General features: G+C 62.6%; 2 protein-coding genes and 1 long non-coding RNA gene across 7 annotated transcripts; 1 reads left to right on the top strand and 2 right to left on the bottom strand.

Moving 5' to 3' along the window:
- LYL1 (LYL1 basic helix-loop-helix family member) lies at positions 1–3712 on the bottom strand. Of its 2 annotated transcripts, none has more exons than XM_078054812.1 (4): positions 3510–3712; positions 1715–2067; positions 1540–1631; positions 1–706 (listed from the first exon to the last, which is right to left on the bottom strand). In XM_078054812.1, exons 2-4 carry the CDS (start codon positions 2044–2046, stop codon positions 291–293), a joined length of 840 nt encoding a protein of 279 aa, XP_077910938.1. In that variant the 5' UTR covers positions 2047–2067; positions 3510–3712; the 3' UTR covers positions 1–290. The 2 variants fall into 2 exon arrangements, with proteins under 2 accessions (XP_077910938.1, XP_035966702.1); XM_036110809.2 differs by lacking the exon at positions 3510–3712 and adding an exon at positions 3046–3242.
- Positions 3713–5090: 1378 nt separating this feature from the next.
- Positions 5091–6037, top strand: LOC118547360 (uncharacterized). The gene is made up of 2 exons (XR_004923064.2): positions 5091–5222; positions 5583–6037. It is a non-coding gene; the product is annotated as an uncharacterized LOC118547360 (long non-coding RNA).
- On the bottom strand, positions 5151–12069 carry TRMT1 (tRNA methyltransferase 1). 4 transcript variants are annotated; one of them, XM_036110785.2, is made up of 17 exons: positions 11971–12069; positions 11466–11669; positions 11323–11378; positions 10929–11071; positions 10577–10764; positions 9108–9223; positions 8912–9024; positions 7996–8144; positions 7730–7816; positions 7579–7648; positions 7361–7495; positions 7181–7266; positions 6736–6844; positions 6573–6649; positions 5709–5828; positions 5493–5619; positions 5151–5300 (listed from the first exon to the last, which is right to left on the bottom strand). In XM_036110785.2, exons 2-17 carry the CDS (start codon positions 11648–11650, stop codon positions 5175–5177), a joined length of 1887 nt encoding a protein of 628 aa, XP_035966678.1. In that variant the 5' UTR covers positions 11651–11669; positions 11971–12069; the 3' UTR covers positions 5151–5174. The 4 variants fall into 4 exon arrangements, with proteins under 4 accessions (XP_035966678.1, XP_035966676.1, XP_035966679.1 ...); XM_036110783.2 differs by having other exon boundaries at positions 11466–11750; positions 11971–12055; XM_036110786.2 differs by lacking the exons at positions 10929–11071; positions 11971–12069 and having other exon boundaries at positions 11466–11546.
- Between the last annotated feature and the right edge of the window lie 7 nt (positions 12070–12076).

Genomic DNA, 12076 nt, shown 5'->3' with positions numbered 1-12076 from the left:
TTTAGTCCGATGACCTGTCTGCCATGTTGGTTCCCGGACCTCGTCCCCGGGAGGGAGACGCGGGAAAAGGCCATTTCCAGCGGGCGGTGGGTGATGAAAAAAAAAAAAAGGTCTGCGGGGCCCCTGGGGGCGACAGTCGCCCTTCCAGACCCCCGGGGCCCTTTTTTCCCCGTTGCGGACGTCCTCACTGGTCTCTCTTCGGGGGAGTTCGCTCCAGAGCAGGCGCAGGGCATCGACCGCCCTGGGCTGAGTTCCCGGTGCCCCTCGGCTCAGAGGCAACGCTGCGGAGGTCACCGCACCTCAGGGCTCACGGCCGCTCGTTCCGTCTTGATGGGCCGGGCCGCCCCATCGGGGCTGCTGTCGGGGCCGGCCGAGGGCGCGGGCTGCGAGCGCACTACTGCCTCGGCCCTGCGACAAGGCCCGCGGCGGGCGGCGTCGTGGGGGCCCCGGTGCGCGGGCCGTTTGCGGGGCCCGGACGGGGCGGGGCCTGCGGCCAGAGCGGCCGCCTGGTCGCGCAGCAGCCGCACCAGGAAGCCAATGTATTTCATGGCCAGGCGGAGCACCTCGTTCTTGCTCAGCTTCCGGTCGGGCGGGTGCGTTGGCAGCAGCTTCCTGAGCTCTGCGAAGGCGCCATTCACGTTCTGCTGCCGCCAGCGCTCCCGGCTGTTGGTGAACACACGCCGGGCCACCTTCTGGGGCTGGTGCCCTGCGAACAGGAGGGCTTGGGTTGGCAGCCGAGGCCCAGGGGGCGCCCCCTCCTGCCCTCGCTTCAGGCACCCAGAACCCTCGTGGGGACTTCCACACAGGCGGTGGGCTGGGGCTCTCTCCACCCGAGGGATCCACAAGTAGGATCCATGTGTAGCTCCCCAGCTAGTGAGGCACCCGGCCCCCCACCCCCACCCCCTCGGCGCCGACAAGGACCATCACAGGCCCTGGCTGCAGACAACTGAGGCCTTCTGTATCTCTGTCCACACCTTTATGTCAATGGCTGAGATTCCTAGGGGCATGTTTCTTGTGGCTGTCAGGCTGGGGAGTTGTCCCTGTGGTCTGCATTCTGGAGTGTTCCCCTGCGTGTGGCTGGAGGTGCATATGGGTCGAGAGGTTCCCTAGGTGTGAACTCCTGGTGCATCTAAATGGCTGTGGTTGTCTGATCGTTGCCAGGTGGTTGTGGTCATGTGGCTGTGGTTCTGTGGCTGACTCTCATGTGGCCATGGTCCTAAGTGGCTGTGGTTGTGTGGCTGTCTCTTGTGTGGTTCTTGTCCTGTGGCTGTTTCCTGCGTGGCTGTGCATTCTATTGGGGCTGTCATTTTGTGGCCCCCATGCCATGGTGCATTTTGCCATGACTCTTTGTGGCTTGTTGGGTGGCTGTGGTTGTGTGGGCCAGGCCACGGGTCTGTGGTTTTGCACATGGGTGTAACCTGAGTACTGAGTCCCCGTGTGGACTGTCCTGTGTATGTCTGTGTGCACCTGCAACACCTTTCCCTGTGGCAGACAGGAGCCCCGGCAGATGGCTATCTATGCGCACAAACCCATACTCACCCTCAGCCAGCTCCAGCTCACAGTGGCTTGGTCTCCGCTTCAGCCGGCTGCTAGGGAAGATGCCAAAAGGTCCTGCCGGCCCAATGTAGAGGCTGTAAGGGGTCGTGGGTCACTAATGCCTTGTGGGCAAGGACCCTGGCCCTGGCTTCCCCCCAGGCCCCAGCCCCCCACTGACCTGTTAAGAAAGGGGTGAGGGTGATAATGCAGGGCCAGGGGCGGTGGGACAGTTCCCAGGGTAGAGAGTGGTAGCAGCGGGGGCCGCAGGGCGCTCAGCTCCGTGGTGGCCATGGTTGCCCCTGGGGGCCTGGTGTGGCCCAGGCTGATCACTGGCACGCCAGGAGGCAGCCTGGGGGGTGAGGAGCCTTGGTGGCCCATCTCCTTCACCTTCGGGGGCCCAGGCGAGGCAGGCTTGGGGGGCAGAGCGGGTGCTGGGCTGGGGGCACACACCATTTCGGCCTTCTCAGTCATGGTGGGGCCCACCTCTGCCTGGGCCTGGGGCGGGCACATGGACCCCAAGGGGGTGCTCACCTGTGGGAGGGAAGGAAGCCAATGGGGAGGGAGGAATCAGATGCCACGCACATCCCTTAGCCCAACAGAGCCCTCAAAGGAGACGGAAAGGGCAAGGGGATGGTGGTTTGGTGCGTGAAGGCAGGTGGGCTCAGAAACCACCAGGACATGCGAGGGGGATCTGACGCAAGGGCAGGTGGCAGCCAACGAATCTCTGGGGGGCCCTGAGCTCGGCAGGGCCATCTCTGAGCTCTTTGTGACCCATGAGGGCCTCAGTTGCCCAGCTTCTGAGCAAATGTCACTTATTCCAGAATCCTTCTCACCTGGAGCCTAGAGAGGGGGTGAGGAAGGAACCCGAGATGGATCCTCTGGTCCCCACGATGACCCTGTAACCCTCAGATCTGATCCGGAGACCCCTCATTGATACCATGTGACCTTAGAATCCCTCTACAATTGACTCTGACCCTTCACTGATTTCCAACCCCCCCCAGCTGACCATGTGGCCCTCAGCTATGACCCTGGGGGCTCTTCTCATTGCCTCCATGTCACACCCTGAAAGTCCCCCATAATCGCTCCATTGACTCCCACCCCACTGAAAATGTCCCCCTTACTAACCCTGTAAACCCCACTGCTGACCCTATGATCAAAGATGCTGACCCAGGATCCCCAAACCCTGACCCCACTGCCCAGTACATACAGTCATGTCCCAATCCTTCTCTGGCCCTCCCTGGTGTCCCCCATGCCCCATTTCCTATCCCCATCAGCATCCACTCCTTTGCAACCCGGCTTAGACGGTTTGGCCCCATGGCTTGGAGTGTCCAGCAACTTCTGGGACTCCTGGCCCCTCTGCCCCCTCTTCCCTACCTAGGCCCTGGGGAAGCTGGCCAGGACTCCCACTTAGTGGGTCCCCCCTGATGAATGAATGAATGAATGAACGAACGAATGAATGAATCCAGGCACTCCCAGGATCCCACACCTTCAGGCGGACTCCCTTCTTACCCCGGCGCTGGTCCTCCTGTTTGGTGAGTGCCCTAGCTCTGTCCTTCAGGGCCAGGATGCGGTTGGGTTTCAGGCCAGGCTCCGTGGCCCCGATCCCGTCCGGCCTCTGCGTTCAGGGCCGCTGGGAGCTTGCCGCCCCCTCCCGGCAGCGGCGTCGGGGCCGCGCCTCTTCCCGGGCTCCCGAAGGCCGCCGCGACGGCAGCGTGGATCCCTCGAGGGAAAGTGAGCTGCTCCTGGCCGGCCCGCCCTCTCCCCGCCCCCGGCGGCCCAGTTTCCTCCCTCTCACCCCCGGCCGCGCCGGAGGATGCTGGACCGGCACAGATAAGAGCCTGGCCGACTGGCCGCGCCTGATAAGGAGCCGGGCTGACCCCGGAGGAAACCGGCGGGCGGGGATCTCCGAGCGCGGGCCTCACAGCCCCGCCCCCGGCCGGCGACAGACGGAGCCGTCACCCCTCGGGCCTCACCTTCCGTCCCCCCAGGCCCTGGAGTGGCCCCGGGGCCTCTGAGGACCCCGACCCAGTGCACAGCTGGGAGTGAGGTACCCGGATGCACGCGGAGGGGAAGCCGAGGCAGGGAAGGAGCGGCCTCCAGTATCGCTTGGGTTTCGCCTCCGGCTTTGAACACCCCCTGCCCAAGTGTCCGGGCTGATGGGGGTGGAGGAGAGCCCTTTTCCGGCAGTGCCGGGGCCTCGTGACCCAGGGCCCCCTCCTGCTCCTCCTCTCCTCACCCTGCTTGGTTCCTCTTTTTACACCACCCCTCCCGGGCTTTGCACCACCCCCACCCCAGACGGGGGCACTGGAGGGAGGGCCGTTCTTACAGTCGGCCCTTGGGGGTCCAGCCCAGGGCCGGTGTCCTGGGCCCCCAGGCCTGCTGTCCACACCCCCTTTTCAGGCCCAGGAGGATGAGAGGAAGTGCCACAGCTGGGAGGGACTTCCTCGGGTGCCAGGGCTGGCGAACTTCACAATAGGTCTCCACAGGATGCGGATCCTCTAGGCCGCAGGAGCACACAGCCCCAACTTGGTGGTCTCTGGCCCTCATCCCACATCGCAGGCCACTTCAGGGGTGGAGGGGACGATGGTGATAAAGAGGCGTTGGGCAAGTATCTGGGACTGGTGGTGGAGCTCAACACCGGCCTGGAGCCTCACCAAAGGGAGGGGCCCCCCGGAATAGCTTGGTAGTGGGGACAAGACTATCCCTTTCTCCAGGGCCCTCCCACCTGGGCCGGTCAGGCTTTGCCTCGGGGGGGCCTCCATCTGGGGAACAGCCGGAGCCACCACCCTCCCAGGAATCTGGCGGAGCCCAGGAGCCAGTCCACCAGCGACGGTCCCACGGCCCCAGGGAAGCGAGAGTTCATTCATCTCTAAGCCCAGGAGTTACCTGATAAGCCCTACAAGCAAGGTTCTAGGCTTAGGGTCATGCCGGCTGGGGATGAAGCAGACAGAAAGGTGTTTGGGAGGGCCCCACAGCTACCACGTGGGGGTGGGGACTGTGCCCTAAGCCTCTCCGTTAACGTTGCTAACCCTCTGTCCCGGAGGGGAGGGGAAGCAGCGGGCCTGCCAGCCTGTGTGCTCGCCTGAGGGGCCGCAGGGCAGGAAGCACCTGGTCTGGAGCGGATGCACAAGGCGCCTGGTTCCGGTCCGGCTTCCGCCGCCGCGGCCCCGTGGGGAGCTCGGCCAGAGAAACCAGGCGGCGACGCGAGGCAGGGCAGGGGCTGGGTGACTGGCGAGCCGGCCTGCGTCGGCGTGCTGGCCGACAGGGGGGCGTGGGGGGGGGGGCGGTAAAGGCCCCACGGGCACGAGCACACCGCTGCCGCCCCGTGGCCGCCTCGGGAACTGCGGACACCAGCAACGGGGGGTGGGGGGGGTCGGGCGCCTCGAGCTGCAGGTGGTCCGCTCCCACTCCCCCACACAGACAGAACACCCCAGACAGAAACACGGACAGCACTTCAGTCAGGCAGGGACGAACAAACCCCGGAGTGCCAGAGCTCCCCTGGGGGGGGGGGGGTTAAAAGAGAAGGACAGAGGAAGAAACTCCAGACAGGGCCCCCCAAGGCAGATGGACAGACAGACCACAGGCGGCCTTCTCATTCGGACAAACGACAGTCGAACGGATGACATCTCTTTATTGGCTCAGTCTACTCCTGGACCAGCGGCCACGCCAGGCCCAGGCGGGTTCTGGTAAGGAGTCTCTGGACGGTCCTCGGGTGCTGGGGAGCTGTGGGCGTAGCAGCACTGGTCCCCGCGTTGACAGGTGCCCTGGTGGGAGGATGGGGGGTGTGAACCCCGGCCCAGAGCTCAGCAGCCTCTGCTGGGTCCTTTTCCTGAATGGGGAGCTCACTCCCATACCATGCCTGCCCCAGGTCTCCCAGCCCCGCCTGCCCCTGGGTCTTGTCCTGTTGCTGGGAGGGGGATCCCCGGGCCCCGCGGGGGGAGGTGGGGGTGCCCCACCTCCTTGAATCTTTTACAGGGAAATGTCTTGAGCCGGGCAGCCCGCTGGACTGGGTCCTCAGCGGGCTCCTTTCTCTTGTTCTGGTGCAGCCTGCTTCTCTCCATAGCCTCGCCTGCTGCCTTGCCCCTGTGCAGGGAGAGGAGTAGCTGGGACCCCATGTGGCCTTTGTGCCCCCCTACCCTGGACACGCCCCACCGCCACCCTGCTCCCCTCACCCTGGCCGGGCTCGGGGCCGCGGGCCCCAGTTGGCCTCGGGATTGGCCTGGAAGCGCTTGAGTCCTCGCTGGCGGGAGCTGGGGTTGGCATCTTCCCGGATGGTGAAGTCGGCCTGCAGCCTGGGGAAGCGGGAGGAGGGGCTGAGGGACAGATGCCCTCGGGAGTGCACAGACCACCTGCCAACCTCGGTGCGGCTCCACACGCTTCGGGAAGACTCCGGACCCTCATCCACTTACTAAACATTTTATCAAGTGCCTACTGTGTGCCTAAAACCTGCCACCAGTAAAGCCAAGGTCCTAGTGCATGGGACAGCGGGACAAATCAGAAATCAGCAAGATCACATTGTGTTCGGGCACGGGTGAGAGTTTCGAGAAAAACGGAGCAGGATAAAGGGAACGGGGAGACGGGGCAAGGGGTGCAGGGCAGGACCGAGTGGTCAGACACCTGAAGGAGGTGAGGGAAGAGCCATCGGGGGACCTGGGGACAGGCACTCCAGGCAGAAAGAACTGCGGTCATAAAGGCGGTAAGGGGGGCGCTGCGCCTGGGGAGTTGGGGTGAGGAGGCCCAGCCCGGAGGGACTGAGGTGGGGAGAGGGGTGCAAAGGATGACAGGGAGATCACAGGCAGATGGTGCGGAGCCTGCAGGTCCGACTTGGGATTCTAGCGAGTGAGGTGGGAGTCACAGAGGGATCGGACTCAGGTGCTCACAGGTGTTACCCTGGCGGCCGGGGGCGGGGGGGGAGGGCAAGGGGGGAAGACTGTGGCTCTCACTTGAACGAGCACGGGTCTGTGTCAGGGGGTACCCGTGTTGCCTGCACACACGTGAGCTTCCCCGGCCCGCGGGCAGCCCCGTCGGTGCCGTACCTGGGCTCCACACCGAGAATACGGAAGGCCGGGCTGGTCTCCGACAGGCGCTCCCGCCTCACCGGACACTCCTTTCCCTGGGAGGCAAAGCTCAACGGTCAGGGGCTGCTGGGCCCGACCGTGTCGTGCGCCTGCACCCCCGGCCGGCCAGGCCAGTGCTCACCCAGCAGCGCATGATGTCCCAGAGGGCCGAAGGGGGGGCATCCGTCTTCACGGCATTCTTACAGGCGTGGGAGAGCGAGACCCGGAAGCCAGCATGGAGGAGGGCCGACCTGGGGACCGAGGGGGGCCACGGTCGGCAGGGGGGTGGGCGTGCGGGGCTGGACCCCAAAGCCAGTGCCGCCCTGTGTGGGTGTGAGCCCCCCCGGTTGGACGGGTGCAGCTGAACGGCTCGCGGGGGCTTCGTGGCCTGTGTAATGCCAGCGATCGGAAGAGTAAGACCGGCCCGTCTCCCCCGCCGGGGCGCACGGCCTCCGCGCCGTGTTCTCAGCACCTGCACGTGGGCACGTGGCGTCCCTGTTTCACAGGAGACTCTGGCCTGAGGGGGCTGCACCTGCCCAAGGGCGCCCAGAGGTCAGGCACAGGCCCGGGCCCTGCGGGACCCTCACCGCAGCTGCAGGAGGCTGGGCGTGCTGCAGCGGATCGTGCGGCTCAGCTGGTCCAGCGTGTAGTAGAGAGGCACGTCCGGGAGCTCCTGCGACGGGGACACGGTGGATGTGGGGTGGATGGAGGAAGGATGGCTGGCCACAGGCGGGGCCCCCCCATCCCCGTCATGGCCCGGCCCCCACCTCAGTGATGACGCTCAGGACCCCTCGGATCCGCTCTGAGGTGTGGAAGCGGCCAGGGTTGGTGCTCACAGCCTCTAGGACACGACCCACGAAGTCCAGGTCATGGAGGGGCTCTGCCCACAGGGGACCGCCAAGCTACAGATACACAGCGGCCAGATGGGAGGGGTCAAGACAGCCACAACCCCAGTGCCCCCCTTGTTTCCCCTGCCCTGCCTCACCTGGTGTCGCTGCCCGCAGTGTTCACACTCGGGGGCGACGGGGGGACCGCAGGCTGCAGAGAACTTGACCCTGCATAGAGAGGGGTGGTTGGGGGGCAGTGACCCTGGGACGCCCCCTCTTCACCTTCCTCCCCGGCTCCCCCTTGCTCACCGGCCACCAGAGGCTCCCGACGCTTTGCCAAGGCGCTGAAGGTGGAAGGTCCCACAGCCCACACACTGGAATACCAGCGCCTGCTTGCTGTGGGGGAGCAGGGGTGGCCCTAAGTTCCCAGCATGATCACACCCCGACTCTCCCTCAGGCTAACTTCACCCCCATCAGGACCCCCACTTCCCCGGGGCGGGATCATCCCCCCCCACACACACCAAAAGGCCCTGTTGCCTCCTTCCATGCATCACCCTTCCTTGCCCCAGACTAACCTGGCTGAGGCTTTGACCTTGGCCTGGCCCGTGAAGACACGAACAAAAATGCGCACATAGAAGTCAGCGCTGACACTGAGCAGGGGTACCACAAAGCGCTGGTAGCAGTTGGCTCGGAGGTCCAAGCTGTGCAGGACGATCCTCAGGGCCTGGGGGTGGGAACCGGGCATCGGCCATCAGCCACGCCTCCACCGTGGCCTCCCCCTACCCCAGAGGCTCACAGCTCCCTGGGCTCCAAGCCCAGCCCCAAGCGTCCTGGCTGCGTGACCCTTGCCAAAGTGAATGCCTCAGTTCCCTCATCTACGAAATCGGGACAGTCTGTGTCTCTTTATGGCCCTGCTGGGGGTACCGCACAATTAAGGAGAGCCCGGGCCCCCCAAACTGAACGTATTCTGGTTAGCATCGACAGTGTGCCCCATTCTGTGCTCCAAAGACCTGTGTTCCGGCTTCCCAGACTGACCTGATGACAGGGCCCTTAAGGAACAAAGACGAGACATCCTCCTTTCCAGCCCACGGACGCAGCCAGCCCCTGCCTTCTCGAATCCCCATGGCAACCCATCACCATCATGCTCATTGCACAGATGCAAAAACCAAGGCCCGGAAAGATGAGAGCAATTGTCCAAAGATGCCAGCAAAGCTAGGATGTGAGCCCAAAGCCAAACCCAGACCTGAAAACTGCCTTTAAAAACAATTTTGAAGAATTGTTAAAACAGACGATACTGGCTCCTACCCTGGACAAAACCACTGCCCCCCAGACGACCAGAATTGGCAGCCCAGGCTCTTAGGACTGTGCTGGTTATGGACACGCTTGTCCTCCACATCTTGGGACGGAGCTGGCCCTGGATGCCTGGAGGAAGCTAAGCGGGTGTGCGGGGCGGGGCGGGGCGGGGCGGGGGAGGCTGGGGAGCGCCCTCACCATCTCGTGGCAGGCGCGGCTCTTGAGGGCCATGGCCCCGTACTTGCTGTAGCACGTCTCCCCGCTGTTGCCGGCCAGCACTGCCATGTCCGTGCACGTCACGCACAGCAGCCCTGCGAGGGCCCGCGCGGTGAGGACCCTCCCCGCACCGACCGCGAGCCCGGCTCCGCACCCCCCGGGGGCAGCGCGGCCTCACCTCCTTCGCTCACAGCCTGCACGGCCGCGTCCAAGAAGGGGGCAGGGCTACCGTACGGGTCCAGGTCGATGACGTCAAACCGCTCCGATGCCTTCTGGTGCTGGTACATCAGCATCCTGGGAGCGAGAAGGCCAGGTCCTCAGCCCCCCGCCCCAGGGACCTGCTCTGTCCCCTCCGCGTGTCCTCTCGTTCTGTGTGACCATTCTGGCCTGGATTTGGGGGCCAGCTGCCTAGGTTCAGATCTTGGCTTGGCCATTTGCCAACTGCGTGGCTCTTCCTCCTTGGACCTCGGTGTACTCACGTCTAACAATGGCAACAGTAACAGCCCGCAGACACGTAGCATACATGTGCCGGACAACAGTTTCAAGCACTTTCCAGCTCTATTAACTCAGTTAATCAAATAATCTTCCAGACAAATCTATGGATTGGGAATGATGATTGTTCCCTCTGTAGGCGAGGAAATGCAAACGCTCCCTTCTCGGTGTAGCCTGCCCTGACCGTGTTCTTTAAAACTGCAACCCACCCACCACCTTCCTCCAGCCCCCACTCCGCCCTCGATCCCCACCCCTCCGACCCCAGCACGTTTCACCTCTACCTTACCATATAGTTTACTCATTTGTCTCATTATTTGTTATGGTCTTTGTTTCCCATCAGGTTTCTTTTCCTAAGATTTTATTTATTTAGCTGAGAGAGAGGGAAAGCGAGAGAGAGAGAGAGAGAGAGAGAGAGAGAGAGAGAGCACAAGCAGGGCAGAGGGAAAGGGAGAAGCAGACTCCCTGCTAAGCAGGGATCCTGAGGCAGGGCTGATCCCAAAACCCTGGGATCATGCTCTGAGCTGAAGGCAACCGATTAACTGACTGAGCCACCCAGGGGCCCCTCCTATCAGCTTTTAATACAATCAGGAAAGCAAATACTTTCCATAGCAAAGACTTTTTGTTTTCTGTAAAGGATCCGATAGTAAATATTTCAGGCTTTGTGGGCCACAAATGGTACCCTTTTTAACCCTTTAAAAATGCAAAATCATTCTTAGCTGCTGGGCCCTAAAAAACCGGGCACCTGCAGGTTGTCTGCAGGGCCCCTGCATTAGAATGTGAATGCCCCAAGGTCAGGGATTTTGTCTGTTTTGTTTACTGATGCCTGGCACATCGTGGACGCTAGATATGTGCTGGTTCATTTGAATGCATAAAAGTACCAGAGGTTGTGAAGTTAAGTCTAAAATGGAAACCACGGGTGGTACACGTTTCTGGCTATACGAGCATCATCTCTCATTTAATCAACACAGCATTAGTATTACAACTCCTGTGATACTAATATCCTCATTTTACAGACAAGGAAACTGGGGCTTAGAGAGACTAAGGCACTCTCCCAAGGTCACAGAGAAAGACTATGACAGACTTGGGATTTGAGGCCAGGCAGCCTTGCTCTAGCCTGCACCTTCCAGCCATCGGGCTCTGCTGCCCCAAACCTACCGGGCGTCTGCCTGCCTGGGATGCACCAGGTGGGCCACACCGTTGAGCTGCACGTTGCGGCACATGAGATCCACGGCTCGGGCAGAGGCATCGTTGGCAACCACAGAATGCAGCCCAGGCACCTCTCGGGCAAAGCGAATGGAACGGAGGCCCGAGGCTGCCAGACCCTCCAGCACTCGAAGGCCTTCCTGTTGGAGTAATCAGGGAGCCCCACTCACATGGATCCCTCCATCCTCTGCTGGGCCCCAAGGAGCCCCCACCACCCACTTCCTATAGCTCTCCCGCCTCAGGAGCCTTCCTTCCTCCATTACTGGAGGACTCCCAGGCTGCACCTCCTATGTTCAGGCCCCACCTCGCAGATCTCCCCCACGGCAGCTGTTCGAGGTTGGTCTCCTGGGGCCAGGTTTGCACCCTCTTTCAGTTCAGCCTTTTCCTCCTCTTGCTCTGATAAGTCCACGACCACCTTTTGCACATCCTTCTCACCTGGCACCTTGACTGGAGCCACCCAGAAGCACAAGTCAGCGGGTATTAAAGCTCCCTCTGAGAGACCTCCCCCTATTTCTCAGGATACAGAAGATTCGGGGAAGAAAATCTTCCTCGGAGCCCCTGGGGAAAGCCTGAAGTTAGAAATAAGCCCAGGGCCCGCTGTGTGGCTGGAGCCTTTCAAGACATTAAGGGAAAGGGGGCGGGGCAGGGAGAGAGCTCGGAGTGACCCCCGCCCACCGGGAGACTGGACCTCGACTCACTCTGGATTCCTTTGGCCGCAAGCTGAACGCGAGCAAACTCAGTGATCACGGCACATCTGCGGGAGACTGAGGGTTAGCTCACACCCCCCTCATCCCTGCAGTTCCACTGCCGTCTGCTAAGCTGACCCCAGCCCCCTGCTCACGTCAGGTCCCGGTTGAACTCCTGCACTGGGTTGTAGAAGACTTCGTTGGAGCTGGGGAAGGCTATCTTGGCGGCCCCCTCGGTGACCGTCGTCTCCTGAGCGTCGGACGCGGGCTCTTCTTCGCGGGGCGCGGTGCCGTTCTCCATTTCGGCCGGATTCGGTAGCCCTTGCGGCTGCCCCTCCATACACCTGGCTCTATAGGGACTGCAGGCGGAGCGGAGAGTCAGCCTCAGCCACAGACCGATTCTCGCACGGGACATCCGCGGGAGGCTCTGCCCGCCAAGCCTGGTTCGGGGGGCGGGGGAGGGCATAGGAAGAGCCTCAGAGAGCTGTGTCCCCGGGCCAGGTGGCCTATACATCGGTCAAGATTAAGAAGACCCTGCGGCCTCAGTAAGGTGACACCACACCCCATCTTCGGAAAGACCGGCCCCTGAGAAGCCAGAAGCCCTCGAGCGGGCCGGACCCTGGCCTGTATCCTTCCCCGCGTCGCCCACGCCTTTCTCACCCTCGCTCGAGGCGCCGAGGACCGAAATTAGTCTGGGTGCACGTTTCCCGGATTACACCTGGGCGTCGCCATGTTGGCACAGTGGGGGGGCAGGTCACATGATCGA

Source organism: Halichoerus grypus, chromosome 1, assembly GCF_964656455.1.
Source record: "Halichoerus grypus chromosome 1, mHalGry1.hap1.1, whole genome shotgun sequence".
NCBI lineage: Eukaryota > Metazoa > Chordata > Mammalia > Carnivora > Phocidae > Halichoerus > Halichoerus grypus.
The sequence above is the reverse complement of the archived record's forward strand: the minus strand, read 5'-3'. Positions and strand labels throughout refer to the sequence as shown.